This window comes from Psammomys obesus, unplaced genomic scaffold (assembly GCF_907164565.1).
Source record: "Psammomys obesus unplaced genomic scaffold, mPsaObe1.curated_primary_1811, whole genome shotgun sequence".
Taxonomy (NCBI): domain Eukaryota; kingdom Metazoa; phylum Chordata; class Mammalia; order Rodentia; family Muridae; genus Psammomys; species Psammomys obesus.
In genome coordinates, this window is record NW_026585626.1 from 6,409,052 (window position 1) to 6,434,745 (window position 25,694).

The 25,694-nt window shown below is 49.9% G+C and overlaps 1 protein-coding gene and 1 long non-coding RNA gene across 3 annotated transcripts in view; one reads left to right on the forward strand and one right to left on the reverse strand.

The window, feature by feature from the left end:
* Positions 1-3,848: 3,848 nt before the first annotated feature.
* On the reverse strand, positions 3,849-18,186 carry Taf8 (TATA-box binding protein associated factor 8). 2 transcript variants are annotated; one of them, XM_055613372.1, is made up of 9 exons: positions 18,142-18,186; positions 16,722-16,878; positions 15,503-15,601; positions 15,119-15,181; positions 13,195-13,319; positions 9,526-9,673; positions 8,723-8,865; positions 5,876-6,015; positions 3,849-5,603 (listed from the first exon to the last, which is right to left on the reverse strand). In XM_055613372.1, exons 1-9 carry the CDS (start codon positions 18,178-18,180, stop codon positions 5,591-5,593), a joined length of 927 nt encoding a protein of 308 aa, XP_055469347.1. In that variant the 5' UTR covers positions 18,181-18,186; the 3' UTR covers positions 3,849-5,590. The 2 variants fall into 2 exon arrangements, 1 of the variants encoding a protein (XP_055469347.1); XR_008720846.1 differs by lacking the exon at positions 3,849-5,603 and having other exon boundaries at positions 5,937-6,015; positions 7,937-8,865.
* A 1,894-nt stretch (positions 18,187-20,080) lies between these two features.
* LOC129682530 (uncharacterized) overlaps positions 20,081-25,694 on the forward strand; it is a 79,200-nt gene continuing 73,586 nt past the window's right edge. Inside the window, exon 1 of the long non-coding RNA XR_008720993.1 lies at positions 20,081-20,233. This is a non-coding gene — a long non-coding RNA (uncharacterized LOC129682530). The remainder of the gene's footprint in view (positions 20,234-25,694) is intronic.

The following is a 25,694-nucleotide window of genomic DNA, read 5'->3' on the forward strand; positions in this document are numbered from 1 at the left end:
AAGACAGAGACAGACAGAGAGAGGTGTGGTGACACACGCATTGCTTCCCAGCACTCTGGACCAGAATGCTCTCGATGCCCTCTTCTGCTGCCCTCTCAGGCAGAGCTCTGAGTTTGAGGCCAGCCTGATCTACACAGAGAGTTCTAGGACATCCATGGCTACCCTGTCCTGAAAAAACACACAAGCCCACCCTCAAAAAGCAGAAGGTATGAAGGACCTGCCTGTCACCTGATGAGTCAGACCTCTGTCACAGCACTGTGCGTCTTTGAATCAGAAAGGAACTCTTTATTATTGACAGGAAGACACTAGGGGAAAACATGGTGTTTAGACAATGTCATGTCATAACAGGGAAAGATATACATATGTGTTTGGTGCACACAAGAATACATAAAACCATACTGATTCATCAGTAGCCTCCAGGAATGAGGCCTGAGAGCCTGGGGTGTGGGAGGAAAGATATTGATTATATCTTTTGCTGCCTTTTGAAGTTTATGCCATTTACACATATTATCTATTCACAACTAAACAAAATAACTTCTAACAAAAAAGAAAGGAACAATGAGGTAAACAAAATGGAGGTGACCTAAGGCTGTAAGCAGCAAGAGGGGAAATACCTTGAGTTTGTTTCCAGGGCCAGAAGGGTCCATGACAGACACGCACCTGCAGGCCGATTCCTCCACGACTTGCAGCTGGGCAGTGGAAGCTGCTGTTCAGAGACTCAGGCACTCGCTTCCGGGTGAGCCTGAGTGAAAAGGAAGAATGATAAAGCTGTCATGGGGAAAATTCAGTGGTGGCAATGAATGGTAAGGCTCAGCCTCTTCTTGTTCCTACAAAGACACTGGGGAGAGCCCGTGAGGACCCTGGTGGCACCCCGGACATGCCTCTGGGTGGGAGATGTCACTCAGTGGCAGAGTGTGCCCAGCGTGTACAACGCCCTGGGCACCGTCCCCAGCTCCAGACAACAAAGGGAAATTACGTAATGTGTTTGGAGACCCTCAAGGTAATGCTGGGACCCTCAAGATAAGAGTATGGTGATTCCCAAAGGTATGGGAAGGCTCATCATCTCCAGCCACCCCTTTCCTGGGATAATCCTGATTTGGGGGTGGCAGAAATGCCCCAACAATGCCCCCCCCCCCAGCCTGGTATAATCTGGCTTTACAAAGGGCCAAGGCTCCTTACAACTGACACTACAGTGGCCTCTGCAGAGATGTGACAGGAGGGCCAAGAGCCTCAGGGCCAAGCAGGACTGACACTTGGGCCTCTTAGGCTGGCTCACCAAGCCTCATCTCACTTGCCCTCCTCCTCTTCTGCTTACTCACCTCTTCCAAAGCCTCCCTGGCCAGCCCCACCCCACTGGATCTCAGCAGAGGCTTCAGGCCTCAGGCCAGCTCTCCACTCACACCCTTCTCCTTTCTCTTGGTCAAAGGAGGTAGGACAGGTTCCTGTGTGTTTATCCATCTCCCTGGCAACGACGGCCTTCACAGGAGGCTGTCATCTGGGTATCAGTAGGCTTGTGTCTCCCGCCTCTCCTCAGGTACAGGTATGTTCTGGCTCTCTGAGGCTGGGACCAATTTCCCCCAGTTCCTGAGTGGAGAGCTGCTGCCACCCCCTACCCCCAGCATAAATCCTAACTGGCAAATGCCAAAGTCTGTGTGAAAGCGACTGAGAGAAGTCACGTTTCTCATACACCCTCTAACCAGAATTCTCAGTCCTGCCCATGGTCCCCTGCCTACCCAACTCCCTCTGAACAGCATCCCAAGCCCTCGTCAAGCCTGAGTCGTAGCATCCTCCTCGACCCTCCCACCCTCTTCTGCATAGTCCAGGGGCACACACACTCCTCCTTCGACCAAGAGTGTGCTCGTATTTGCTGTTCCCTTTCCACAAAGGTGACTGCATTTTGTGCCCTGCTCAACAACATTCTTTCGGGGGGAGCATCTCCTGCGGTAATTCCTGCTGCCCTACTTTGTGGCAAGTGCTGACTTTATCTGTCCTGCCACAGTCATCCCGAACTCTGCCCCAGAAGGCAGCTGCTCTTCTGGCCTGTATCAACAGGTCTCAGGTCCCTCGTCACAGATTCCGAAAGAAGTGGGGTGAGAAGCAAGACATTCTGTTCTCGGGCTAGTTCCTCCCCACAGGCCCGCAGTCCTGCTTGGCCTCTGTGAGGGCTCTGGCAGCTGCCTGCTCCCCGTGTTACTAGCCCAAGCTTTGCACGCTACCCTTTGCGGCTCTTATGTTGTTTGTCTCTCCTGTCCTCAAAATGTCCAGCACCATCAACAGTGCTGCTTTCAAGGCTCTAACGGCACCATGGGACTGACAGCCCATGTGTGTTGTGGGCTGTCCACCGTGGGAAACACCGTAAGGAAGGCAGGGACCAACATCCGCTCTGTGTTGTCAGTGCCTGTATCCACATGGTCACCCTTGAAAGCTCGATGGTTGGTTGTCAGATGACTGACTGGGAGAAGCTGAGGGGCTGGAAAGAGGCAGATGTCAGGGAGCCACATGATCCACTCACTGTCCTAGCTGCATGTGTGAAGGGGCGTGTGTGTGTGTGTGTGTGTGTAGGGGAGATGTGGCATGTGTGTGTGTGTGTGGGGGGTCTATGTATTCCAGAATGGCCTGCTAGGCATGCACCTCTGACTTAAGCCATCCAACACTGGGACCACGTCCAATTTCTCTTCCCACTAGTGAGCCAGTCAGTATGTGGAAGTGCAATGGAATCACCTGAGTAGAGGGCAGTGGCCTGTGCATTAGAGGGACAGAGTCGCAACCCGAGAAACCACACACACACACACGAACGGAAAAACAAACCAAACAATTACAACTGAGTAAATCTCTTGACTTCAAGGCCAGCCTAGACCATATAGCAAGATCCAGGCCAACCGGGGCTACACATTGAGACCCCGTCTCCAAAGGGGTGGGGGGCATCCAGAGATGGCTCAGGGGTTAAGAGTGACTACTGTTCTTCCCAAGACTCTTAGATGGGCTCTGAGCACCTATATTTGGCAGCTCACAATTTCTGCTAAGTCCAAGGACCCAGTGCCCTCTTCTAGCCTCCAAGGGAACCTGCCCTTTGATCCCAGCATTTGGGAGGCAAAGGTAAGCAGATCTCTGTGAGTCTGGAGCCAGCTTGATCTAGTTAGGAGTTCCAGGCCAGCCAGGGATACATAGTGAGTTTCCCTCTTTCACACACACACACACACACACTGTGGAGGGAAACAGAAAACAGATACCTAAGAACTGACAAGATGTTAGGTACTGGAGTTACGTAAAGGACATACACTTTTGTGCTTGAAATTTCTAATATAAACTCGGCCTGATCACAGATACCTAGGAAGCTTGAGGCAAGACTGAAGTAGCCTGGGTTACAGAGGAAGTCCAAAACAACCCTGGTCACTTAAAGAAAATCAGAACGGCCTAAAAACTTGGGGCTGGGGAGATGGCTCAGTGGTTTGAAGCACTGGCTCTTAGAGAGGCCCAGCCCCCACATAGCGGCTAGCAACCATGCCTAACTCTAGGGTATGTAACGTCTTCTTCTGACCTCTGAGGGAACTGAGCACATACATACTTGCATGTGGATAAAACATCCACACACACAATTTTTTAAATCTTAAAAGAAAACAGAAAACAACTTGTTCTGGTTTTGAGGTTGGGGCTTGCTGGGTAATCCAGGCTGGCCTTGAACTCAGGATCCCAGATGCTGGGACTGCAGGTGCGCCACTACTACTCAGCATCCAGAGCACACAAATAAAGCCACCGTAAAAGCTGTGGCAGTGCTTATTTGCCTACCGTCTGAAGGGCCTTATTCTCAATCCACTTACAGTTTTTATTATGAATTTTTATGACAGGACTTTCATATCTCGCACTTTATTTTTCTGCCAAGACTCCCTCAATTTATAAAAAATAAAAATATAATATACATATGGACACATACATTAAGAATAATATACTTCAACACATCATTCAGGTCATCTCTCTACCAAGGGAAATTACAGTGGTACAGTTCTGAGGTCAAGGGCAGCCAGAGTCCCTTCCCAACCCACTTTGTACAACACATTCAACGGGTATTGGCTTCAGACGGTGATAATGGGGAAGTACAGATATGCTAAGTAGACTCATCAGGAACATGTGTGTGATACATGTTGACTGGATTTCAACTGATTGGGCCATGAGTTGCCAATTTTATCACAGGTTCTAAGAATCCACAGGTCACTCTTCCTGTTCTGACCTGGAAGTTTTGAGTCACAAATATTCCTGTTTGGTCCAGAGCTGAGGAAACTCATTTTCTATTTCTTGTCCTTTCTTTAATTCCAGACACAGAGCTCTTTTCCTCCAGCCAAAGGGACCAAACCTGGAGATCAGCAGGGAAGGGGGAGCCTCCCAGCCAACCTCCTGGAAGTCAGGCATGGTGGCTCACTCCTGTAATTGCATCTTGTGGCAGGAGGACCACCAAGCCTGGGATACACAGTGATTTCTGGGATAGCTTGGGCTAAGAGTGAGATCCTGTCTCAAAAACAGAGGGAGAGAGGGGAGGAGGAAGAGGAAAAGCAGCAGCCAGGGTGGAGTTGGGGGAGGGGGGGGAAGAGTAAACATGAATTCCAAGCCAAGGAATAACTTAGCCACTTCCTGTCAATTTCCGTGAGTCCCTGCCATTCCTCCTTGGAGGCCTGTTTTGTGGTTAGTGGGGAAAGTGTGGGATTGGGTCTTCTCTCCAGGAGTGGGAGATGGGCGGACTCAGACTTGCTTCTTGACACAGGGCTCACCAGGGTCCTCTTGGCCCCTCCCTCCAGCAGGTGGGCAGTTGGCTTTCTATCTCCAGCTATACTAAGAGGCTGTACTAAGCCCTCCCCTACCGCCTACCTATTAAGTCCTCTTCCTGGCACTTAAAATCCAGGCTCCTCTCTAAGTCCACAGACAACTAACTATGTCCCAGGCTCTGCTCAGATCAGCTGAGAAGGGTGTTGGAGCACACATTCCAAGGGAATGGCCTGGTGTGGTCAGCTTTAATCAAATGGTCAGAGATTCAAGGCTACTGTGATGGTAGCCTCGTCCATATTAAGACTGCAGCCTCAGATCAAAGCTGCAGTGTGGGCCCGTTTCCAACATGATGAGAGATACAACATCATGTTCCATCAGCTCAGTAGGGATCTTGGGGCCCAGGTGAAGAGTGAAGTGAGAATGAGGTGCTGGGTTAGTAAATCAGCGCCATAATTCTTGTGGGTCATTCAAGTGGTCTGGAAGGTACACTTGGCAGTCTTCTCATCAGGGTACGGTGCAATGGACTTTTTCTTTCTGTCACTTTCCCTGGCCCTCCAGGTTTCCAAGGAATCAAGTCCTGCGAATAATCAATGAAGAAGGCAGAAGTCCCCTGCCCTGTTTGCGACAGTATGGCCCAAAAGATGGAGTAGTTTTTGCTGTACCATGGCCTCCTCCTCAACCCACACATCCAAGCAAAACAGGCTGTCTTCAGAGGTGGCTCCTGAAACGATGTAGCCTGGACATGGCCAGAAAGACGTCACCTTCTTTTTCCATCTGTGATTTTACTCTCCAGGAAAGTGGTGTCTCCCTGTTTTAGGGCAGCTTCCTTCTCAGGTCACGAGAGGGACCTAGAAAGAACAAGAACCATAGAGCCTGCCACAGGGCCCCATCCTGCTCTCCTGGGGAGAACAGTGCTGGGCTGCAGGGCTGCAGGGCTGCCTTGGCTGCAGGGCACAGGCACTAAAGAGCAGCAGGTGCAGGAGGGAGCCAAGGAAGAGAAGCAGAGGAAGACCTCCTCTCGCCCAGGTGGTGCTTGCCAAGCTCACACCTGATGGCGAGCCTAGCCGACCCCAGAGCAGCCAAGCAGGCTGGAGCAGGCAGAGCCCAGCCTCCCACTCACTTCTTCCTGCGGATCTTGGGCTTCTTCACAGGCCGCAGGTAGGGGTTGTCGATGACGCTCTCCTCCCCGCTCCGGCTGCCGGACAAGGAGGCGCTCTGCTGCAGGACAGAGGCATTCTCCTTCTCAGCTCCGGACTCATCCTTTGAGCAAAGCCAGAATAAAGCAGAACACCAGTGGCATGAGGAAAGAGACAGCACCCGAGAGAACCACCACCTTCGGTGTCTCTTTATTGAGACGTGAAAGACGGAGCACCGTCTTTCCAGTGTCACCGTCTCTGCCTGACGCAATGAGACCTGTGCAGTGGCTGGCTCTAAAGGGAAAAGCTGTGACCGTTGACAACATGAAAAACTCAGGGTCCTTGGCATCTTCAGATGCCAGGTAGGGACATAAAGAATGGAGACCTGGGAGTGAGGCTTACAACTTACATGCTTCACGGAGGAGGCCTAAGCCAAGGGAAGGATGAGAGGAAATGGCCATGGGTTTCATGCAGTAAGAGACACAGGGCCAGAACAATCAGTGCACAGATCTCTCTCCTAGGCCCAAACCAGCAAAGGTCTTAATACATTTCCCTAAATCTCTCACTTCTGGCACTTGGAACAAGGAACCAATGAGCATGTTTCAGCATATTCCAGAACCTCAAGTGAAGCTCAGCAAGGCAATGCTCAGGCCACAGACACCCACAGGTGCATACTGTCAATGATGCAAGAATCAAGTTCTTTACTGTTTTTAGCAAAGTTTGATTTAACAGCATGAATTTACATTTAAATATAGAAACTGTCCTGGAAGCATAGGTTATTGATTCTCCTTTCCTTATTAATATTTACACTCTCCTCTATTTTCCATATTCTTTGTTTTTAATTTTTATTTTTGTGCTTCAGCACGGCAGGCCATGAAATACAGCAAAAACCTGACATGGCTTCTGAGGCCTAGACCAGAAGCTGACTCGGCAGCGCCCCCTGGTGACACAAGAGGTCTCTGCCCCCAACCAGGAGTGGCTGCTGTCACTGTCATACTGTGACCAGGTAAGGTTCCTCTCAAGGGACAGTTAGCCTGAGGTACAAACACCAGTCTCTGGCTTACTCAGACTGAAGACTCTGAATGGCTACCAGGTTTTGCAGTACACCCATACCATCCCCTTAACTCTGCTCTCCCCGCAGAGCCCCTCTCCTGTAGAGGATTATGCTTGATTCCCTCCACACTAAACCCAGCCCCTGGAGAGTCTCTCTAAACAAGAGCCGTAGACCAACTACACCATGAAGGCCAGGTACGGGGAAGGTTGTGCATACACCCAGCTCCTGGCCTGACTGTTCTTAAGCGCCTAACAGATACCGCCTACCACCCCCAATCTACTTTCCTCCACATCCAAAGTTATTTGGGCCACTTCAGCTGTGCCTCAAACATGTTCTCAGGTACCAGGTGACAGTGAAGGGTTCCACAAATCAGGATGTTAGGTGTCCCTCTACCAAGGACAGCTGGTGGAAATCCTACTTTCTGGTCCCCTTCAAGCACAGGTAGCCCTGAGAGAGGAGGTGAAACATCCAAAGATTTGTAGAAAAGAATGAGGGGTTTGCTACAGCTCCTTGGGCCAGTGTGGAGCCCAGCCTTGGGCAAGGCTGAAGCACATCCACAACCCCTACCTGCCTCACGCTGTCCATTCTGCTTCCACGCCAAAGGCTCCAGGTCCGACTGCAACCTGTCCTCCCTCCCACCGCCGGTTCCCAGCTCAAATCCCCGACTGCTTGCTTGCCAGCTTCATATAAGCATCTGTACGCCCCCTCATGTTCAATGTGCCTCAGCTTTCCTTGGGTGTCCTACCCCCAGTCCTCCCACTGTAGGACAAAACTACCTCCTTCGGGTGCTTTGAGCCCATGAGTTCTGCAATTACACTTTCGTTTTTCTGCCACCAAACTCCCAGGTGTTAGGACAGCCTCCTGGCTTTACATTCAGACCATGTCCACTGCCTCCACTGTGACCACCCGAGGAGCACCCATACCTGTGTCTGGCCTACATTACTGTACAGCTTCCTAACAGAGCAGCATTCCCTCTCGGGCCCACTCTTACCATCGTGATGCTTCAGAAGTTCAGAAACATTCCGTCCCTGGCTCCACACCCTCCTGCAACTCTCCTCAGAGGCCAGCTCTTGAGACAGCTGGGCCCATCAGATTGGCCCTTCCTTTCTCTCCCCCGTCTCTCGGTCCCAACCATTAATGTTCCTCAGGCCCTCAGCAGCAGCCATTACTAAGTTCTACAAACCCTTTTCCACAGAAAGTGGCATGGCTCACCTCTCTCCTCCCCTTTGAGTCTCTCATTTGGTAGTCTAAATAACAAAGTCCAAAAAGCTATTGTTTTATTGGACTTTGTACAGAAGAATGTGGCTGTATAACCTCAAACAGTGGAGGGTACTGCAAGTTAGCTCGCGCTGCCTCAGGCTGGGCCTGCAAGTGCTATGCGCACTGCTGGAAACTCCACCTTGAGACACATGCAGGCTTTGGTCTCTTCAGGGGTTTACTCAAATGTCACCTTCTAATGCCTCCATCCCTTCCACAGGTCCATTTCTAACCTCTTCAGCTCCTTGAGGGTGGGTCTTTGCCTGTCTTGCCTTTTACTACTTCCTCAGCATCTCAATAGTGTGTGGATCTGGCAGAGCCCATTCAGTATTTGCTAAATAACTGACTCCCGAGGATGTGTCTCTCAGGATGGATATTGGTCACCGAGGCCCATCAAGCAAGTTTCTAACAGACAGCCAGAGACCTGAGGTATGCCCTGTTCAGTTCCCAGGAGCAGAGGCCTACTGTGAGATAGCCTGTTTTGGGAGCACTGTGGAGCTGGCAGAAGGGGAGAACCCACCGTGCTGATATGAAGAGCGATGTTCTCTGTGTCTGTCTGCTCATCCTGCTCTGAGGAGTCTGTCTCTTCCATCTGCTGTATCTCCAGCTCAGAGGGAAGCAAGGCTGTGAGGTAGGGGATGGTGAAAGGCCTGGCAGCAATCACTGGGAATTGGAAGAGAGACACGACTCTGTCGAGCAGCCAGAGAGCCAGGTTTGAATGCTGCCTAGTCATCATGACCTTGAGCTAGCTATTTCCCCTTTCCATAAGCCTCTGTGTTCTGCAAAGGAAAAGCTAGGAGATGCTAACTCACAGGTCTGGAAGGGCTGTAGGAGGTGACACATGGTGAACAGCTAGCTTCTGGTGACCTTTGGCCACATGACTACAGAACAGGCACACAGCAGGCACAAAATGGATGCTTACTGAGTGAGCGAGCCAGTCCCCCATCCAGCTTTGCATAGCCCAAGGTCCCTATGGAGAGGAGTGACCTGGTCAACAAAGCCTAATGAGATATGAGCCGTGAAAGGACACTGCAACATCTGGCTGCAGACGCCACTGTTCCTCCTGCCACCTGGGCCACCACTTCCACAGGGGGCTCTCTGCTCCCAGGGCTTAGCTACCTGTGAGGTGTGCCACTACTTGAGGGTCACCAGTTAGGGTCAGTCAGAGTCTTGGGGTATGGGGGAAGGAACCATAGATCTGAGGAATAAACTGCACTAGAGAAAAACACAAAGGTGTATGCATCTCTCCTCAGCACACTGAGAGAAAGGAATGAGGGTGTGATTATCTCAAACAAAACAGGGTACTCTGGGGGTGACTCTCACAAGGGAAAGTGCTGACGTCATCCTTGAAAAGACTCTGGGTCTCTCCTGTCTTGGCCATGAAGCGGGTGAGTGCTCGCTCCACGTCTCGCCTCTGAGATGCAGCTTTCTCTCGCAGGACCTGGTAGTCAGACACTGGCTCACGGTATGTCTAAAACGACAGAACACATCAGGCTGAGCCCACGCTGCCTTCAGCTCTCCCCAGGCCCTGTCTTGCTGCAGCTATGTCCTTGTGAGAACATGACCTACTAACTAACATTGGAGCAAAGCTATGTGAAGAGCAGCAGACAAAAGAAGACCACCTCAGGACACAGTCACTAAGAAAAATGCAGACAGTTACTACACAGCGGGCTGCGCCTTGGCTCAGTTCCTATGGCAGGCAGCCTGAGGGGTAAGACACATATCCTCAAGGAAGACTGGGAGCCCCCAAGGAGCTCCAGCAGGAGCCTCCGCCATCAGAGTAACTTGGCATCCTAGAGTGTGTGAGTGGGGTCCATGTGCTTTTGCAAAGTGTGCCATGCCCTTGTTTGAAATCCACCTTTTTCACACAGACACGCTGGTCCAAAAGATGCCTCTATGGACTTCGATCCATGGAGGTATATGCAGGCAGATCTGCTCTACGAAAGGAGGGAGGGAGGAGGAGGATGAAAGGCTGACTGAGGATGAGATGCTCACAGGTAAGGGCACTCTCCAAGCCTGACCTGCCTCAAAGGAAACACAGTTTCCTCAGTTTCTCCTCTGATCGCCACACATCTGTGAACAGCACACACACACTGTGGGTGAGTGCCCACCCACACAGATAAATGAAATAAACGTAATGTTTCAAGAAGGAAAGAAAAGCAGACTGAGGCTGTGTTTTAAGAACAGTCTTTTAAGAGGAGCCCAAGGCCAGCAGACTTCTCCAGTTATCGCCTTGATGGCCATCTCTGGGGAAATGCACAAGATCCAGTAAGAATAAGAAGGCCGTCAAAGTATATTAAACTGTAACAGCAGAAATGACAATTTAATACTGACCAACAAACAGGTCTTCAGGACAGAAAGGCAGGTTTTACATTTCTAACAATTTTTCAAGGGCTGGAGAGCTGGCTTAGCGGTTGAGAGCACTTGTTCTTGCAAAGGTCTGGGTTCCTTTCCCAACACCCACACGGAGGCTCCCCACTTCCCCAGGCACCAGCACACACAGCTGTACAGACAGTGCAGGGAAATCACTCATACACACAAAATAAAACTAATCTAAACAATACTAAAAAGAGAGGGAGGGGAAGGACAAAGAGAGAAGGAAACACTCATGTCCATGCAGGTGCCTGTGGAGGCCAGAGGGGATGGTAAATCCCCTGGAACTAGTTACCCTCAGCAGGGAACTGCCAACATGGGTGCTGGGAACTGATCTCTGCTCCTCTGGAAGAGCAGCAAGCACTCTTGAATGCTGACTCATCTCTCCAGCCCTATTTTTTCTTTTTCTTTTCCTTCCTTCCTTCCTTCCTTCCTTCCTTCCTTTCCTTCCTTCCTTCCTTCCTTCCTTCCTTCCTTCCTTCCTTCCTTTCTTTCTTTCTTTTTTTTGAGACAGTCTCCCTATGTAGCCCTTGTTGGTCTGGTACTTAAAAATCTTCCTGCCTCTGCCTCCCAAGTGCTGTGATTATAGGCATGTGCCATCATGCCTTGCCACATTTTTGGATATAAAATTTCAAACTAGGAAAACCATTAACGAATTAAAGTAAACTGTTCTTAAGAGCAGAACTGCACCAAGATTCCAGAAGAAAAAAAAACAACAAAAAAACAAAAACAGAGGCCATAGCAAGGCTCCCACTCAAAAGATCACAGGTTCCCTGAACTTTCAATAAGAGCGAGGTTAGCGTTTAATAGACACTATGTTGTCTAGGTTAAGCGCTCTGCTCATATAAATAAGCACCTTGATGCAGGCGTAGTGATGCACACTATGATTTCAGCACGGCAGAGGCAGAGGCAGAGGCAGAGGCAGAGGCAGAAGCAGAGGCAGAGGCAGAGGCAGAGGCAGAGGCAGAGGCAGAGGAGGACCCAGAGTCTCAGAGTCATCTTTAACTACACACTGAGTTAGAGGTTAACCTGAGCTGCCCGAGACTGTCTCGAACAACCAACACTAAAAGAAGGTTCTTTCCATTAGTTTCAGTGTAAGGATTCACTAACACACTATATAAAAGAGGTATTTACACTACTGATTGAATTGTTTTCCCACAGACATAGTGAACTCCTAACTCCGGCATCTCATATGACCACCAGAGACATCATCAATTAGAAAGAAGTCATGGAGAAAGGACAAATGCTGTCCTTATGAAAAAACAAATATGCATTTATTTATTTAATTTATTGGTTTTTATTTATTTTCTTTTATTTATTGGTTTTTCCAGACGTGGTTTCACTGTGTAAACTCATTTTGTAGACCAGGCTGGATTTGAACTCACAGAGATCCGCCTGTGTCTGCCTCCCAAGTGTGGGATCAAAGGCTTGCATCACTACTGCCCAGCAAATAACTTTTTTGTGGGGGCAAGGTATTTTAAACTATAGAGATAAAAAGCCAGCATCATGTGGGGACAGGAAGACTGGAGTGACACACCCATAGACCAAGAAATGCTGGCACACCCTCGGCTAGAGCAAGGCAACCAGAGACTCCCCCCGCAGAGTTAGAGGGAGGATGGCTCTGGTAGCACCTTGGTTTTGAACGTCTGCCCCTCAGAAGGTCATCTAGTTGGTAGCACTTTGCTACAGGATACTTCGAGACTGCAGCCCAGGGCAATGCTACAGCAATTCCTTTCCTGATTCCTGCGCTGTGGGGAGGCACCTCTCAAGCCCATCCCACAGTTCGCACCAACACTCCTGGTTGAAGGAAATGTGGGAAGTTGTGTCTGTGGAGACAGTGGCGCACCAGAGAGGGGGCGAATGTGCCAGCCAAGCACCCAAAGCATAGCACGAGTACATTCCAGTCAGTTCTTTATCACATTCGATAACCTGTGTGTTTAACTAACTTTCTCCTGGCTCAAAAATGACTTTTGTGAAATGACAAATTTGGAAAATCCAGAAAAGTATATGCATGACTTCCACAGCACCCAGTAACCTCACCAAGAATCACTACAAACAAATGGAACAGCCTCCCAGTTTTGTTCTGTGTGGCTAAGGAGCTCTGTGCTGGGTGGGAGAGGCCATGTCTTATTAACTGTGTTTCTAGTGGCAAATTTAAAATCATAATTCTTGGGGCTGGAGAGATGGCAGTTAAGAGCGCTGGCTGTACTTTCAGGACCTCAACTCAATTCCCAGCACCCACATCCAATCCCAGGGGATCCAATGCCCTCTTCTGGCCTTTGTGGGCATCAGGTACACATGTACACAAAACAACCATACATATATAATCTTTTTTTAAAAAAATCAGAACTCTTAGCTGCCAGACGGCTTTACTTGGTGCCCCTCCCCCCTCTGTCTCTCTTTATAAGACAGCATCCCGCTCTGAAGCCCAGGCTGGCCTCAAATGGCAACACTTCTGCCTTCCAAGTCCTGGGACAACAGGGGTGAGGCCACATGCCCCATAACAAGACTGCTTGTCTGTAGATAAGCCATGGTGAGAGCTGAATGGTGCTTTCACCTGCAACCCTCACCAACTGTGTTTTACACAATGCACAACTCTTGGGTGGCTCTGCCACTCACCGGAGTTTTGATGTAGGTGTGGGGATCCGGAAACTCGGGAAAATGGCTGGGGATGTGTGGTGGGTGGGGTCGGTTCTGCCCTGCAGTGAGGGCCTTTGGAGTCACTGGCTGGCTGGTTACTGGAGCTGCAACAGAATCACAGCTGGTTACTTCTCCAACCCCTGCTGTCTCTTGGTCAAATCCCTACTTCTCACTGGGCCACAACTAAGCACCTTATATTTCTATTGAGAAAAGCCCTTCCGTAACCTTTCCAGATCAGCACACAGTACCTTGTCCTGCCAGGTAATCTTGCTTGGTATTTCGATGTGTGACACTCTTGCATCAACAGAGGAGTGACTATCACCAAAGCCACTACATAAAAGAACATAATGAGGGGCTGGAGAGATGGCTCAGTGGTTCAGAGCAGTATAACTGGTCTTCCAGAGGCCATGAGTTCAATTCCCAGCACCCACATGGTAGCTCATAATCATCTATAATGGGCATTGCTCCCCTCCTCTGGCATACAGACTGAACACTCAAACATAACAAATGTTAAGAAAAAAAAAAAAAAATTAACCAGGACAGACAGTGAGATTCTGAGCTCAGCAACTTATTAAAAAAGAAAAAAACATGCTGAAGTGCATTAAGGGCAGTGCATGGGCTGCTGGCTGGCTTTCCAGAGGCTACGAGGGTCCTAAGAGCAGTGCTCAGGGGTGCAGTATATGCTCAGCATGCAGGAGGCCCTGGGTCCAATACCCAGTACACACACACTGTTTAGAGGCCCCAAATGCCAAATACCGAGTCGGGCCAAGCGTGGGCTTAACAACTGCAAGAGAGGAAAGAAAATGGCTTTCCACCGCTTCTCTCCACTGCAGGGGCAAGATGGCTCAGGGGGAAAGGTGCTTGCCACCAATCTCCAGAACCCACCATGTGAAGGGAGACTGCCCACAGAGCTGTCCTCTGACCTCCACCTGCACGGCACGCCATGTGCATGCACAGAGACAATAAACAGATGCCATGTCTACAACACGCCAATGCAATAAAGTGACTTCAAGAAACAAGTAGAGCACCTTCTCCCAAGTCCTAAAGGCTGAGGCAGTTACTCCATACTTAGCATAAGGAACCCACTTTCATCTAAAGCAGAGTTAAACTTTTTCAGGAAAGAATACATAATACTTTTTTACTTCTTTTGCATGCTTGTTTTTTGAGCCAGTCTCGCCTATATACCTGAGGCTAGCCTAGACCTCACTATGGAGTCCACAGTACACTAGAACTCTAAAGCAACCCCCCCCCCAAAAAAAAACACACAAGTGCTAGGATTACAGGTGTAGCCACCAAACAGTAGCAGTTCAGATTATGCAAGCCACAAAACTCTGCCTTTATAACATGAAAGCAATCATAGACGATAAGTAAGTAGGGCTACATGCCAATAAGATATAATTTACAAAAGCAACCAGGGCCTGGCGACATGGCTTAGTGGTTAAGAGCACTGTCCACTCTTCCAGAGGTCCTGAGTTCAATTCCAGCAACCACATGGTGGCTCCCAACCATCTATACCGGGATCTGATGCCCTCTTCTGGCGTGCAGGTGTACATGCAGATACAGCACTCATGTATGTAAAATAAATAAACCTTTAAAAAACAAAACCAAACCAAAAACAAGCAGTGGGCCATATTTTGCCCAGACCACAGAGTTTGCCAACCCTAATCTAGAAACCAAGATCTTTCATAGTGTCCTAGGGCCATGATTTGCTCTTCCAGGACTGAAGTAAAACCTCAGCAGCTCTGACATGGTTCAGCTTCACAGTCTAACCCCATTGCCCAGACAAAATCAGGCAGTGGATAGCTAACCGCCCCCAAAACTGGAAGGAGACTACAAACAAGGGCACAGCTAGCACTCTCCTGCCTGCCCTCTCCTCCCACTGAGTACTTAGAAGCACACTTACGTGCAGTGATGACCATCCTCTGAGACCGTTTTGCATAAGCAGGGAGAGTGTCCACGTTAAACCCTAGGAACAAGAAAACCAACCATTGCCTAGGCCCAGGCCACAGGATACTGGACCGGAACAGAGGAATTAACGGTGTGGAAAGGGGGCTTAAACTCCCAACTCAGCCCTATTCTGCCCCTCAAAAGAAACTCCAGCAGAATTCCCCAACAAGGACTTAGGAGGTCTCTGAGATGGGTTCAAATAATTCCTTCATCATAACTTTCTAAACTACAGGCAGCTCAGGGAATCCAAGAATACTCAGACATCCCTACCCCCAGGCTTTCCTCCCTCCCTGGCGATCCTGAGAGATGAGAGAGCACTAGAAACTAAAGACACACTCACCCATTTCAACCAGTGTGACCACGATGTCCGACAGTGTGGGCTGGGTCCTGGCTGTGTGCTCGCAGTAAGACTTGGCACTTCTCCCAATTTCCGAGATGTCTACAAGGGTCAAAGGCCAGAGTTCCTCCAAAGTTCAACATAAGATTACCAGGTGAGCCACCAGTTCTCATCGATATATACTACCAAAGGTGCAAAGGCAGGGCTCAAACAGACACTTGTGCACACACACACTGCAGCACAAATTCACAACCATCAAAAAGATGGGAGGAATCTATCCACTGGGGTGAACACAGACGATGGAGTGTTTCTGCTTGCTAGCTTTGAGGTTCTCATAGAGCCTCAAACTTATGTGTAGCAGATACTAGACTTGAACTCCTGATAATCCTGCCTCCATCTCCCAGGGGCTAGGATTATGGTGTGCCCACCATACCCAGCTACACAATGGAGAATGTATTCAGCCTTCAAAAGGAGGGAAATCCTTCAAATGGAGAATTTTAACATAAAACATTATGTTAAATAAAATAAACCAGGCACAGAAAGACAAATGTTTTCAGATTCCATTTATCTGAAGTACAGCGAAAAAACAAATGAAAAGCAAATTCAGAGCCAGTGAGATGCTCAGTGGGAAATCTGCTTGTTGCCAATGACCTGAATGCTATCCCTGGAACTCAATGGCAGAAGGAGTAAACTGAGTCCCACAAGTTATCCTCTGACCTCCATGTGTATACAGGCCTACATGGCACGCATGCGGTCTCTATCACACAAGTAAGTAAATAAGAGTTGTTTTTAAAAAGAGGTATGTTGTATAAAAAATAATAAAGCTGAATGAAGTGTAATTAATAATAATAATAAAAAATAATAAAGCAAATTCAAAGATGGAAAGTAGACAAAAGTTCTTGGGGCTAGGGAGAAGACAAAATAGTTTTGTTCAGGGTACAGGGTTTCTGGGCACGGGTAATGCCGAGGGCTGCACTACACCGTGAGTGTGCACTGACTGCCGCTGCAAATGATTACAATGATAACGCCGCTGCATGTTTCTCTCCCGCACATACAAACATCAAAACAAGCAGCTTTACTCTCCAATGGACAATTTTTGTCTCTTCTGCCTGAAGCTGAGTCTCCAGCATCTTCCAAGAAAAAGGGAACAATATCTGAGACAGAGTTCATGGAGCTGCGCTCGGGAAAGAGGAAAGAAGGCCTAGTGTTTCCTGGTACTCACAGCTCTGCAGCATCTCTGTCAAGGTTTCCACAGACGCTTTCTCAGCGCTCTCAAATCCCGCCTCTGTCAGCAAGGAGCTCACAACAACTTGCAGAGTTCTCCTCCGGGCCAGATGGTAGTTATCAGCAGGGTTGGTGGACTGTTTACTCCCTGATCTCTGAAAACCAGAAGCCCAGAGAGAGGAGACTGTTAACCCCTAGACAAGGATAAAACCGCAGAGTCCATCAAGGGCGAACAAAAATGTCCTGTTTCTTCTTCTTTCTATTTCCTGAGACAGCATCTCATTTGGTAGTTCGCTCAGGCTGGCCGAATGCTAGGTATGTAGCCTAGGCTGAAACTCAAACTTGTTCCTTCTTCCACCCAAGCACACGAATTACAGGTGTGTACCAACTTTTGCTAGCAAAAGTTCTCTTCTGCTAAATATTTATCAGTGTTTAATACTTAAGACTTACAGATCTTACCAAATGAGTAATTGACCATCCAAATGCAGATGTTTATAGGATAAACATTAACCTGCTAAAAAACAAACAAACAACGTGTACGTGCGTGTTGTGTGTGTACGTGTATTTCTGTGAATGCAGGTGCCTCCGGGGGCCTAGAGAGGGCGTCGGATTCCGTGAAGCTGGAGTTACAGGTGGTTGTGAGCCACTCCACCAAACTCGGGTCCTCTGGAAAATCAGCAGTCGGTCTCAACCACTAAGCCATCTCTACAGCCCCTAATGTTCTGCAGCAAATTATCCGAATTACGAGGTAGGGCGGTAGTGGGCACGCCTTTAATCCCAGCACTAGGGAGGCGGAGGCAGGCGGAAGTGAAGGAAAGAAGGAAAGGGAAAGACAGAGAGAAAGTGGAGGGAGAGAAAGACAGAGGGAGGGAGGGAGGTGAAAAGAGAGAAAATATATACACGAAATGCTGTGATTGAACGAGTAAATCTTACTGTCTTCTTGTTCCATCTCCACACCATTTCATTAACAACAACAAAAATAGATAGATAGATAGATAGATAGATAGATAGATAGATAGATAGATAGATAGATAGATAGATAGAACAGAAACCCCAGACGCAGAGAAGAGGAGAGATAGAAGTAACCTCAAAGACAAGGAAGGTAAGTATTTTGAAAAGCGACTCCCAATTGTGGCTGGCCAGTAAGGGGATGAAAACAGCCTCTTCAGACCAATCAGAAAGTGTTCCGGGTTCCCACCCTCAATACGGAACAAGCCAATCATGTCTCAGGTGTACCAATTTAGGAGGCCGTCGCCGAGTCCCTAGCAGCTGGGAGTGCGTTCGGCTAGAAGCACTCTCCAGCCTCCGGCTCCCAGAGCGGGCCTGGAATTCTCGGTACGAGACTGTGGCCCAGAACATGGTAAAGATCCGTAAGGCCGAAACTCCTTCGGCTTTATGCCGGGGCGCTCCAGCCTTACCGTTCCAGAGCCACCAGGTCCGGCCGCCGTGTCAGCCATCTTGCTCTCGCGTAGAGCGCGTGAGCGCGGGGCACGATGGGACTTGTAGTTGTGGAGTGGGGAGGGCGGGGCCTCAGGTGCCCCGCCTCATTGTAAAGCTCAGAAAATGGGAGGGGGTGGAGAGAGGCGAAGTAGGTCGGAAGACCCCAGCTCACTGGACTTTGTGTGAGCCACGCTTTTGTGGGCCTTTCAGCCGCTGTGGCAATGGATCTGCAAAACGCTCTGACTGCGTTAAGAGGAACCTATTTTGTGCGGGGCGGTGGTCATCCCAGCAGTCGCCGAGGCAGAGGCAAGTGATCTCTGTGAGTTCGAGGCCAGCCTGGTCTACAGGGCGAGTTCCAGGACAGCTAGGGCTACCCCGAGAAACCCTGTCTCAAGAAAACAAACAAACCAAAAGGAAAAGTATTTTTGGCGAGGAGCCAGCTGTCTATAACCCCAGTACTTTGAGTCTGAGGCTAGAGGATTTGTAGTTCCAGGCTAGCTTGGGCTATGTAATGAGTTAAAGGCCAGCCTGGATCTATGTAAGGAGACCTTTGCTGTCAGAAAAAAAAAAAAAAGTAAAAAATAAAAACAAAGCCATTGCTATAAAATAATTTCTCAGAAAGAACACACTTAAGAACGCACTTTGTGCAGACTGGAGAGATGGCTCAACTGTTAAGAGCACTGGCTGCACCGCCAGAGGGATCCCGGTTCAGTTCCCAGTCCGCAACTGTCTGCTACTCCTGTTCCAGGGAATCTGTCAGCCCAGCTCCAGTGATCTCATTAGTTGTTTTGTTTTGTGTGAGAGCCTGTGTTTCATGAGCCCAGGCAGCTCTCTAACCTGCTATGTAGCTGAGGATGAGCTTGAACATTGCGGTGGTTTGAATATCAGTGGCCCTCATAGGCTCATCTATTTGAATGCATAGTCACCAGGGTGCCGAGCTATTTGAGAAGGATTAGGAGGTATGGTCTTGTTAGAAGAGGTGTGTCACTGGGGGTGGCCTTGGAGGTTCAAAAGCCCATGCCAGGTCCAGTCCCGTCCCATCCGTCCTCACCCCTGCAGATCAGGATATAGCTAGCATAGGGTTCTTGGCTACTATTTCAGGGTCATGCTTGCCAGCGTGGTGGTTAAGTAATCTGCCAACAGCCCATACCAGGACCCAGGCTTTAGTCTTATTATCAAGCTCCTTGGGTGATTCTTCTGCACTGTTGCCTCTAGCCCTCAGCCTGCAAGTGTTTGCTAAATGGGCAAGAGAGTTCGTCCTTTGTCCCTCTCCTTGCCGTCAGCTTCTCTAGACTGGAAATTCTTAAGTAGAGACCTCGCTTCTCCTTATCCGACCTGATCTGGGGCAGGAGGAGGTTGGTTCGCAGCTGGCCAGACACTTATTAGACTTGTTAGCCCTCAGACTCTGGCCACCTTAACTAGGCTCACCGTGCCTCAGTTTCCCCCACGTGGTAACTGGGGACTAGGGGGAATGACAGGGTTGAGACAGCAGGTGTCCCAGTGCCTGGTTCTGCGGCAAGAGCTAAGAACTCTCAGGCTTACTGTTTGCTTCCTAGGCAGCATGTGCAGGAGTTAGAGATGCCGGGAAGGCATCCCTCTGGAGTTTGCACACCTGAGTCTGTCGGAGGCGCTCCCCACCCCACCCCACCCCGCCGCCCCCAACACACAACCCCACCACCCGGGACTGACGATCAGGGTCTGTAGACCCCGCGGTGGAGTAGAGTTCAGAGATGGATGAGTCTCCTCCTGGCTGCTGCCCTGGGGGTGTCAGAGACCGGACCCTGGCAGAGCCCAGCACCCAGCTCTTTTGTCTCGCCCGCCCCCAAGTCCCCACTTCCTGCCCCGCTTCCAGCTCGCGATCTGCGATGCAGCGCGGACTTTGTAAACACGCCGCCGCGCCTGTGGGGGCGGACATTCGCTCTGTTTGGGTGCCCGAGAGACGGAGTGCATGCCCCTGCCCGGTCCGCGGCTGGCGGTTGTAATCACCCCTGCCACCCCAAAACAGATGTCCCGCAGCGGGAGAGAACGTGAGGCCACCCTCCGAGCTCGGGGGGGCACATCTGCCAAGAGGTAGGCTTGTGGGCTGGGGAAGCCAGAACACGGGTGATGTCAGCATCGCTAGCTTGGACTAGGATGTTACCTGGAGTCCAGACTGGAGCTCTGGAGGTGGAGAGAGCGGGCGGGTGGGTTCAGCGGGTCATCGCGCCTCCCTCACCTCGGTTTTGGCCCCAGCAGCTTAGCTTACTTTTGCCACGGAATATGGTGTTTTGACCAGAGCCGAGGGTCAGAGAAGCCCCCAAAGGTGCACGTCCTCCTCACAGCCTCCCTCCGGGCTGAAGTGCAAGGTTTAGCTGCATGGATCAGCCTGGGGCGATTGGAGGGCTGACCGCACGCGCGGCTGGAGAGGCATTTGAGCCGGCCAGAGCGAGGCTAAAGAACAGAACTGTCCCGAAGGTGAAGGTCATGGGGAGTGTCTGGTGTGCACCAGGTCTCGGGCAGAGCAGTAACTGAAGGAGTGGGCTGCTGTTGTAAGGAAGCAGTTACTCCTTTGCACCTACTGTGTGCTTGGTCTTGTTTCCGATGCCCAGTATGCTAGTGTCAGCCACAGCTAGTGTCTAGGGCAGAGATTAACGGGTGGACTTCCGACTGGGAAGTCTGGGAAGGGGTCGTTTGGGTTGGCTTCCAGAAGATAGCTTTAGACCTTGGAGAAAATGAGATGGGGCGTCTTTGGGATACCGTTTCCCCACAGGTGGTGTTATTGGGCACTGGGACATACTGGGAAAGTGTCTGCCCGTTCCACTCACTCCCAGGCATAGGGAAGTAGGAATTAACAGCAGCAATTCTGGGAAGGACGAGCCGCAGAGCTGGGCTCCCGGGACTGCCGATTGGATGCAGCTGGGAGGGCCCAGCACGGCATCCTGGACACCTTCCCCTCATCCTGGGCCCCGGAACTGTTTTCTCCAGCAAGCCCTATCCTCTGCCCTTCACCACCATGTCCTCTGGGACCAGTCCCTGGTGGAGAAGTAGCTCTTTGGCGTTCTGGCACTCCCTAGCACAGCAGGCTATGACATTTAATGCGTTTTCTTGGGGCCACACTCTGCCAACGTTGGGGACATCATAGACTAAAATCAGAGCTTCCAGTCATAGAGACTGGAAATGGAAAGCGTCTCTGGTCGTTCCATCAGTCTGTGCTAATTCTCGAACCCATGGCCGTGGCCTCCATGGCTTCAACCCTTTTCCTTGTGTGTTTCTCTTCCTAAGGATTTGGGATGCGAGCATGGAGTTAACATGCGCCATCAATGTAAACGGTTAGATGTGGCGTTTCCTTTACCACCTCTAGGAGCTGTATTAAAGCATCAAGTCGCATTAGCTCAGTTCTACAGGTGAGGAAACTTGAGCACAGGAAGTACAGAGATCTCCTTAAGGAGGGAACAGGAAATGATTGTTAGGGAGCTGGAGAGATGGCTTGACAGTCCACAGCACTTAATGCTTTTGCAGAGGACCCAGGTTCGGCTTCCAGCGCACACGTGGCGCCTCTCAACTTCCTATTTTCAGGGGTTCTGATGCCCTCTTTTGGTCTCTTCAGGCACCAGGCACGAACATGGTACATATGCATACATTCAGGCAAACTCATACACATAAACAACAACAACAAAAAAATCTCTTTTAAAAAATAAAGAAAATGATGTCACAGATGGACTTTAAATTCGAGTCACTTGACTTGAGAGACAGGTCCTTTTTTAACTTGAGACAAGGTCTTGCTTTTAGCTCAGGCTAGCCTCGAACTCCCAGTCCTGAGTCAGTTCCCTAGCCTGTGCTAGGTTTATGGGTACCTATCATCACATCCAGGTCAGAGTGCCTGCTCTTAACTACTGAGTCAGTTTACCTCTTTAACCACATAGGATGTGCAATTGAGCTAGGTGCTGTCTACACTGAGCCTGTGGTCTTGCGTAGTCCTGGGTCTCATGTGATGTAGCAGGTGTGACTGACCTAAGGCAGGTCTCTCTCTTTTTTTCTTTTTTCTTTTTTTTTTTTTGTAGAAGACCCTGGATGCTAGTACTGTTTACAGTGAGTCCCCTAAAGGACCGCTCAGGAGTGTGGGGACAGCACAGCACAGAGATAGTGTCCCTTCTCCCGTGGATGTGGGTGTTCACAGTGATGTCACACTTCTTTAGTCCCAGCACCTGGGGGGGGGGGGGGAAGGGTGAGCAGATTTCTGTGCATTGGCTGCCAGCCAGGGTGTACATAATGAGTTCCAAGCCGGCCAGCGCCACATAGAGAGACCCTGCCTCAAACACACCAAGATGTTTTTATTTTATGTGTACGGCTGTTTTGTCTGCATTTATGTCTGTGTACCACGTGTGTGCCTGGTGCCCACAGAAGCCAGAAGAGGGTGCTGGATCCCCCCAGAACTGGAGTGTAGACTGCTGTGACCTGGCATGTAGGTGCTGGGAGTCAAATCTGGGTCCTTGGAGGAGCAACACCTCGAAAGTGCTCTCTGCCAGCGAGCTTTCTCTGCAGCCCTCACTTTTTGAGATGGAATTTCTCACTGAATCTGGAACTTGCCATTGGGCTAGGCTGGCTAGCCAGGAAGCCTTTGCCCTGGAATCTACCTGTCTCTCTTCCTACCCCCTTGCTGTGCTTGGCTTACAGATACATGCAGCTTTTTCATGACTGCTTAGGATCTGAACTCCAGTCTTCATGCAAAAGCAGCCATGTCCTCGATCCTGCTTGTCCCTTGAGTCATGTCTCATAACCCTGAAACTATGTAGCTGAGGAGGACTTTGGACTTCTAGTCTCTCCTGCTGGCTTTACCTTTGAAGAGCGCCAGGATTATAGGCATGCCCTACCACACATGCTCTGTCCTGTGCACATTCAAGCTTGCACCCCACACCCTATATCTCAAGAAGAACATTCCAGCTTGGCATCAGATTAACAGGATGGTATAGAAATGGGAGAAGCCAAAGGTGCTGTCCCCTGGAATCCCTTGTGTCTTTTCAGGAAAAGCAGCGCCCGTGTGTCAGCCCCACTTCCTGCAGCTTGGAACATTGCTCGTGACATGAGCCCCTCTGCAGGGCAGCCTCCCTGAATCCTAGCTATGTCCTCTGCCTCCTCTCTGAAACTCAGTTTCTCCAAGGAACCCTGCACCAGACTTCGGGATGCCCAGGGCAGGTCTCTTGTGCCCAATACGATCAAAACCAAATTTATGATCCCAGCACCCAGGAGGTAGAGACAGTCCAATGTCTGTGATCTGAGTTCGAGGACAGCCTGGTCTGTGTAGTGAGACCCTGCCTTAAAAAAGACCAATTTATGGGGCTGGAGAGATGGCTCAGAGGTTGAGAGCACTGGCTGCTCTTCCAGAGGCCCCTGGTCCAGTTCCTGACGGCCACATGGTGGCTCACAGTGTCTGTAACCTTTGGTCCCTGCCACATGTGCACGTGGTTCGCAAACATACATGCAGGCATACCCCACACGCATAAAATAAGTAAACTTATTAAAACAAACAAAAGCTACTAAGCGCTGATCCCAAGAAGGGCTGAGTGTTGAGATGGGTGTTGATGCAGGGGGTGGAGGGCGAGGGAGTGGAACTTAGAGAATGAAAACAGAGGCTCCTCTGCCCACTCCCACCCCTTCCTCCCTGTTGCGAGTGTGGGGTGCTGTGGAACCCTGGGCCCGTCCCCTGTCCTCCGCCCTCACGGGTTGAGGAAGAACAGGCTGTACCCTTGAAAAACCGCAAGAGGAAGCTTGGGGCTGCTTGTGGGTGGGGAAAGTTCTCGGACCTCTGCCAAGTTTCCCTTTCCCTGCTGAGCGGTAGGTGTGTTTATCTTGCCCACTGAGACTTTTAAACTTTAAATCCTCTGAGTTTCAAAAGAGCTGTCAATTCCTGTCCTGGTCCTGGTGCTGGCCCCGGGACAGCCTTGCTGTGATCAGATTGGAGTCTGTGTTTGGTAGTCTCTTTGTATCAGCCCCCTACTTTGTCCCCAGAGCACCCCTAGAACCTTTCAGCTCCGGGGAATGTGGCTGCATAGTATTCCTAGGGCCTCCTGAGTGTTTCTCTTCCTTGATTTGCACCATAATTCTAGGTAGTGCAAATCTCTCTCCAGTTTATCGGTGAGGAAATCAGAGTTCAGAGAGGCTTAGGAACTTGCCAGAGTCCCACAGATAGTAAGTGGTAGAGTTCGGAGGTGAAGGTGGATCTGTCTCAATTCGAAGGTTGTGCTTTTTATTTTCAGCAACAGAAGTTGTGATCTAGCCAGGTGGCACACACCTGTAATCCCAATGCTCGGGAGGCAGAGGCAGAGACAGGCGGATCTCTGTGAGTTCGAGGCCAGCCTGGTCTACAAAGTAAGTCCAGGACAGCCAAGGCTACACAGAGAAACCCTGTCTTAAAAAAACAAAAACAAAACAAAAAATATAGAGATATAAAAGATATTTTTGTATTTAAATATTGCTGCTGGGACTTGAGATGCCTCAGTGGTTAAGAGCACTAATTGCTCTTCTAGAGGACCTGGGTTCAACTCCCAGCACCCCCATAGCAGCTGCACATGCAGGCAAAACACCATAAATGTTAAATAAAATATATTAACTATAGTAAAACTAATGTTGCAGCTGGGTGTGGTCCCAGCAGAAGCAGGCGATCTCTGTGCATCTACATCACTCCAGGACAGCCAGGGCTGTGTAGAGAGACCATGTCTCAGAAACAACAACAGAAAAGCACAGGCTGTTCTTCCGGAAGACCCATGTTTGAATCCCAGCCCTCAAAAGGCAACTCAGAACTATCTGTAGCTGCCGTTCCAGGGGATCCGATGCCCTTTTCTTAATGTCCACACGTGTTGATGGAGCTCTTTTTCTCTGCCAATTAAAAAATTAAATAGAAGGGAACGCCCACCACAGGTAGCGTCGGAGAAATCACAGACACCACCAGCACACATCAGCAGACAGAATCGACAGATGAGGAAAGCCATTCGTTGGGAATGAGGAAGCCCACAGCTTAGACAGGTGGAGAGAGACCCCTGCATAGCAGAGTGGGGACTCAGAAAGCCAAGAAATCCAGGCTCTTTTCTAGGGCTGGAGGCTTTTTATGTCTCTGAAGAGGCTTTCTCCCCTACTTAAGGGCTGGTCAGTTTGAAGAAAGATAGGATGGTTGTTGGCCCCATGACTGTTGTGTGACATGTCCAGGCCTTGAACCTGCTGAACCAGTCCATCAGCAGGGGCCAAGGGGGGTCTGCTGAGAGGAGACAAAAGCCAACAAAGGCTTAGTTTTAAGCGGCGAGGTGTTTGTCTCAAGTCAGGAGGATGAGGAAGAAGCCCTCCATCTTGGGAAGCCGGCCATCTCAGGGATTCACCACCAGATTACCTAGCCACATCCCTTCTCCCTGTCTGTAACTCCTCATTCTGACCTTTGATCTTCATGGGCACTGGACACACAAGTGGTCCACAGACACAGATAGAGACAGTACGCCGTACACATAAAATTTTAAAATACTTTAAAACAAAAATATGATGATGCCGTGCAGTGGTATGGAGAGGG

What these genes read in the sequence shown, in the direction of transcription:
- Taf8 (XM_055613372.1), bottom strand. Translation starts at nt 18,180, where the DNA reads ATGGCTGACACGGCGGCCGGACCTGGTGGCTCTGGAACG. An exon ending in GAGGATGGTCATCACTGCAC is followed by an intron (nt 13,320 to 15,118) that starts GTAAGTGTGCTT and finishes ATTCTGTTGCAG; the next exon opens with CTCCAGTAACCAGCCAGCCA. An exon ending in TCGCTCTTCATATCAGCACG is followed by an intron (nt 6,016 to 8,722) that starts GTGGGTTCTCCC and finishes CTTTGCTCAAAG; the next exon opens with GATGAGTCCGGAGCTGAGAA.